Raw genomic sequence first — 5,559 nt, forward strand, 5'->3', positions numbered from 1 at the left:
GGACTTATTAACTTGATGGTCCGTCAGCTTTAAAAGAAGTCTGACAATCAGCAGTTTTATTTAAATGGTCAAAGCAACATGAGTGAACTAACAGAGTTCGAAAGAGGCCAGATAGTTGGTGCCCGACTTGCAGGGACATCGGTCACAAAAACTGCAGAGCTGCTCAACGTGTCGAGGGGAACCGTCTCCAAAGTCATGACTGCGTATGAGAAACATGGACAGACAGCATCAGCAAAGAAGAACAGTGGGCGCAAGTCAAAGCTCACCGAAAAGGATAGACAGACACTCATCGAGATAGTCGACAAACACCCCGAAACTACGGCCTCTAAAATTACCACAGAATTGAATAGACACCTCTCTGGCACAGTCTCGACTAAAACTGTACGGCGTGAGCTTCACAAAGCTGGTATTTATGGCATAGCTGCCAATCGAAAACCAGTATCTGAGGCCGGCACACAAAAACCTGGTGAAGAGAGCACAGAACCTGAACCCCAGACCGATGGAAAAGAGTAATGTGGTCTGATGTGCCGTCTTTCACCTTTTTGTTACTACAGCCGGACAGGTTTATGTTTGGAGAAAAAAACACAGGATGCCTTCAGTCCACAATGTCTGTTCTCTGTTGCAAACTGTTCAACATGCTCATGGATCTGTGATGGTATGGGCAGAATCTAACTGGACTCATTAGGTTTGATTTCTGCTCTGTGTAGTTGGACGCGGGCCAAGGAATATGGGGCCATCTTACAGGTCCAGGTCCATTTCCAGACCTTTTCCCAAGCTTTCTCATTGTTTGTGGTTTATAAACAAATTTCAGTAACTTCAGTTCAGTATACACTGTAGAAAATTAGGTTAAATAGTCAGATATATCCAGTCTGTCTTTACCGTTGTGTGCTTAATACAGAAGTCTTGTTGCACACACATTATTGACTTGTCTGCGGCAGCTCTCTGTGTGGGTGTGGCAGTCTGCTGTTTTTATTCACTTTATCCATGGCAAAACCCACAAAGCATCACTTGGCTGTTTGGACAACGTATGTATGTATGTATGTATGTATGTATGTAATGCACTTTCAAAAATTAAATTGACAAATAAAAAAGGTATCTATACTTTATATCTATCACAGTAGCTAGCATTTGAAACAGAATTCACATCCTGGTCTGGTACTGGCTATCAACACGAGGAAGGTGGAAACTGGCAGGTTGGGGGTCCAGGGCAAGTGATTTTATCCAAATTTGGTGTATGAGGGGTACAAAATTATGAATTTCAGCAAATTCAACTTCAAAACCACCAATAAGTGAAGACAAAGCCACAGCAAACAAATTATAATGAATTAAATTTATGAAATTGAGATAAAACATAGTGAAACAAATATATACATACAACAAGCCACTCAGAAACCCCTAAACATCTTCTGGAAGAACCTCTTCTTCTTTCTCTGGAACACTGGTACTTCCTCCTCAGCTGGGGCGTAGAGGTCCTCCAGGCTCCAGCCTGTCGGCCTACCTGTATCAATGTATCTGCACAGAATCAGTCTGTGTTAAGTATGAAAATCCATCACAATTACTGATGGGATTGTTATTGGTATTAAATACAGCCTCTCATTTTATTGTGCATTTACAAAATATTTGCTATATAAACAAAGATCTGTTTTAATGACATTTCATAAATGTTTGAATAAAAAAATGAAGGAAAAAATTAATCACAAAAAGCAGTTGATGTTAAGGTGGTGAGAGACTCTACTGGTTAAAATATATGAAACCCATTTGGTTGACAAACAGCCAGATAACTATGGCTGACTGTTGTAGTCCTCCTTCCCAAATGATTAGCATTTCGCTAGCAACAATCAATTTAAAAAGTAACTGAAGGGTAAATATTCACAAAGGTGATGTTAGTTGCTGTATTTTATTTCATGGAACAAAACGTAGTATAGTTAGTAAGCCTGTGTAGCAAAGTAGCTATAGTGGGCTATACAACTTCTAGTGAGATTTTGCCACTTAACTTTAGGATCATTTTCCTTGGCACTGCCTCAGTAGCTGAGAAAGAAGTAAAAAAAAAAAAAAAAATACTAATAAACAAAGCTACCCAAGTTTATATATAGAAAGGGTGGATTAAAAAGTGAGAGTTGGGGTTCCAGGGGGCCCCATGCTTGCCTTTGCCTAGGCCCCCAAATCACTAAGTCCGCCCCTGTATCTCATGGATATGTTCAACAAAGCCCTTATTTTTGGCATATTTCAAAAAGCCCATTTATAGTTTTGACTACACACCAAATGGCGAAGATGCTGGTAATATGGCATATAAAACAATGCTAAATGATGACATCCACTGACACCTGTGTGAGAGTGACGTGTACAACGAATGCGGAAGTACACCGCCAATCATAAACAACAGCAGTGAGTGCAGTGAACGCTGCTGCTGAACATGGTGTACGTGTCTAATGGTGGGTTTATTTCCTAGTGTTTTCAGCTGGTTTGCCATTTCAGAGCGAATAAGTAGCTGGCTACCTATGTAGAGATTGTTGTGTGCTGTCGACCATTTTCATTAAAAAATAATTAGTGTGTCAGTTTAGCGGCCCAGCCGTTTTTAACAGGCCTTTGTAGCAGCTAGGCTAACGTTAGCTAGTTAGCTAGCCTCACTGTCTCTCTAGCAACAATTGCTCCGGGAATGCCTTACCGACTGTCTATCCGTGTCTTTGTCACTTGCCTAGTTTGTTATGTCAGTGTACAGTCCCAAAAATCAGTCTATTATGTTAGCCATCTGCCTTATTTACCTGCTGTGCTTCGTAGTCATTTGTTGTCAAGCACTGATTGGCTAACAACTAGTGACTGTCAACAAAAGGAGACAACAACTGGAAAGAATGTATGAAGTGATGAGGCATGTGTACACTCCGCTGGTTTTGTTTATAAGATTGCCATCATACCTTCTTCTCTCTTCTACTGTCGCTATCTCTGCCTCACCATTCTCTCTCTCTTCCTCTCTCTCTCTCTCTCTCTCTCTCTCTCTCTCTCTCTCTCTCTCTCTCTCTCTCTCTCTCTCAGGTCAGGTCCTGGACAGCAGGACCCAGTCACCATGGCGACTGTCTTTCCTGGTTGACATGTTCTGGGGAGCGGTGGAGTTCATCGGCCTGTTGTAAGTCAACCAAGCCTTTAAGTCCACCTCATTGAGCGTAATTGCTGTATGATTTTCTCCACAACCCCACTCTTACAGCATGTGAATCAGGGGAGGTGATGTACTTCTGTACTTTGAAGTTAACTGTCAGTTCCACTAAACCGATGATTTGCTTGCAAGAGGCTTTTGTTTTGAAGCATCAAGGTTTAAGCATCAAACTGGGCATCTTAATATAGTGGACTGGTTTCGCTGTCAAAACTAGACCTTTGATCTTTATATTCTATTGTTTTTTTTTAACAAGTATCTAAATGGATCTTAATCTAACAGTGTTGGGCTCATAACTCAAAAAACTATTGTGTTAAATATTACTTGTTACTCATTTCAAAGGTAATGTTATTGTTATTAGTGTTATGTTATATACTCCTTGGGAGCAGTGATTTGTCACACCACTTTTCGTTTCATACAACAAAGTCTAATTGGGGGATGGGATGTTTTTTATTTTATTCAACTTTCATCTGATATTTAGAGGGTGTGATAATAAATGTAACTGTTAATTTTTAATTGGTAACTTAAATATTATTACTGAAATTTAAATGGTAATTCACTACAGTACTTGTTACTGAGAAAAGTAATAACATTACTGTGATACCACCTAACACTGCTGTCTAATCTGATCACCTTTGTCCTCCGCCAGTTTTCAGACACTGGTTCAGCCTGATCTGACAAAAGATGGAAGCTCTGGTTCGTCCCGCTTCAATGATGGCAGAGGGTAGGTTTCTCTACTGTCACACACACCTGGGACATCCCCCGCTCATCACATGTCTTTCTATCTTAAACATTAAAGGCAACTTATCTGATGGCACAGTGTAGCTCACAGTGGGAATTTACACAATTGTTATTCACATGTAGCGAGTCCCTCCTACTGATACACAGAGGCTAGCTGAGTACTTGCAAGGTGCAGCTAACCTGCTAGTGATGTTACCAGCTTGTCTTTATGCCCAACAGAAAGACAAAGTCGATGTTAGTGTTATTTAGTGTCAGTTTGGTTCACAGACTATTTAAAAATACAGTTTGGATGGGAATGGAGGATGAGTGTATATTGTGTAAGCAGGATTTTCTCTTAGCTCTTTGTGTGTGTATCCATGGGTTATTTGTTCTCATGACATTTTGAATCCTCAAATGAATTAAACCCACTGGGAACAATATATATATATATTTTTACTTTATTAATCCAGGGAAAGTTGGCTTAATATGCATGCTCTTTTTCAGCAACGCCCTGCTTCGCTCTCACACATTCACAGTATAGACCTAACCTTAATCTTCTGCTGTTGCCAACTGAGTACTGCAGCAGTTGCGAATTCAGTGTCTTGCTCAAGGGTACCTCAGTTGTTAAGGGGGAGAAGTGTGTTTCTCATTTACTGTCCCCACCCAGATTTCCCCAGCCTGTCTGTGCATTCAAACCCAGCAATACCACCACCTGCAAATGCAAAATGCACAGAAATGAGAGCAATGACATCAAGTGAAAGCAGAGTTTTCTAATATGATATGCCTCATCAGAGTAGAAGAAATATCTCTATGGAAAACATGACTCATTTCACTCAGAGCAGCTGGTTTAGAATACAAATAATTTATTTCACGGATGATCAGTTACAAAAGGGTAAAATCCTGTGCTTTCATATCATTTCTTTAACCTTGTTTCATACTAATTGATCTCTCTCCTCTCTCCATACACCTCCCTTCCCTGTCTCTGCCCCAACTACCTTATTCTCCCCTCTCTCTTCCCCCCCTCCAGTCCCCCAGGTCCCCCTGGTGGCAGGAGGCGGATGGGCAGGATAAACCACGGCGGAGGCCCCAGCGCTCCACCCATGGGAGGGGGAGGATGAGGAAGGTGAGGAAGGCCACAAGTGGTTTTTTTCCTGAGTTTCTGAATTGGCTCAGTGCATCACTGCTCATCAGATACACTTCTTGTTGTTACTCTTACCACCAGGTGCTGAATCCCGACTTTACCTTAGTATTATGTCAATTATGTTGCATTCACATCACTTCAGGAAAGATGGTAGATGCGAGCCTCCTACTTGAAAATACCACCATACACCTCAGCTTTCAGGCTGTAAATCCTACAACCTGAAATCTGAATTTGAGATTTTGAGATGGACCCCAGTTTCTCTGACTTCCTGAACTCTGATGTCACCAACACGAAAATACCTGTAGTCAAGTGTAGGGAATGACATTCATTTCAAATAAACCCAGCAAAATGAGCGATTTTCATCACATTTTGTCATCACAACTCTTTAAATGCCATGGCAAGACACAACTACTTGCTGGATTTTGTCATTTGTGGTTGACATTGCAATGTTTGGTATGTTGTAAAACACGAACTCTGTTGTATCACTAAGTAAGTGTGCATATGTTAAGCATGAAAAAGCTTATTACGAGTAAGCAAAGTCTACAGAAACCTT

General features: G+C 40.9%; 1 protein-coding gene across 1 annotated transcript; it reads left to right on the top strand.

The window, feature by feature from the left end:
• Positions 1-2,346: 2,346 nt before the first annotated feature.
• selenok (selenoprotein K) lies at positions 2,347-4,992 on the top strand. The gene is made up of 4 exons (XM_071902791.1): positions 2,347-2,432; positions 3,031-3,121; positions 3,795-3,869; positions 4,893-4,992. The coding sequence occupies exons 1-4, from the start codon at positions 2,414-2,416 to the stop codon at positions 4,990-4,992; spliced, it is 285 nt and encodes a 94-aa protein (XP_071758892.1). The 5' UTR covers positions 2,347-2,413.
• Positions 4,993-5,559: the final 567 nt, after the last annotated feature.

The sequence above is a fragment of the Centroberyx gerrardi genome, chromosome 14, assembly GCF_048128805.1.
Source record: "Centroberyx gerrardi isolate f3 chromosome 14, fCenGer3.hap1.cur.20231027, whole genome shotgun sequence".
In the NCBI taxonomy this organism is placed as follows: domain Eukaryota; kingdom Metazoa; phylum Chordata; class Actinopteri; order Beryciformes; family Berycidae; genus Centroberyx; species Centroberyx gerrardi.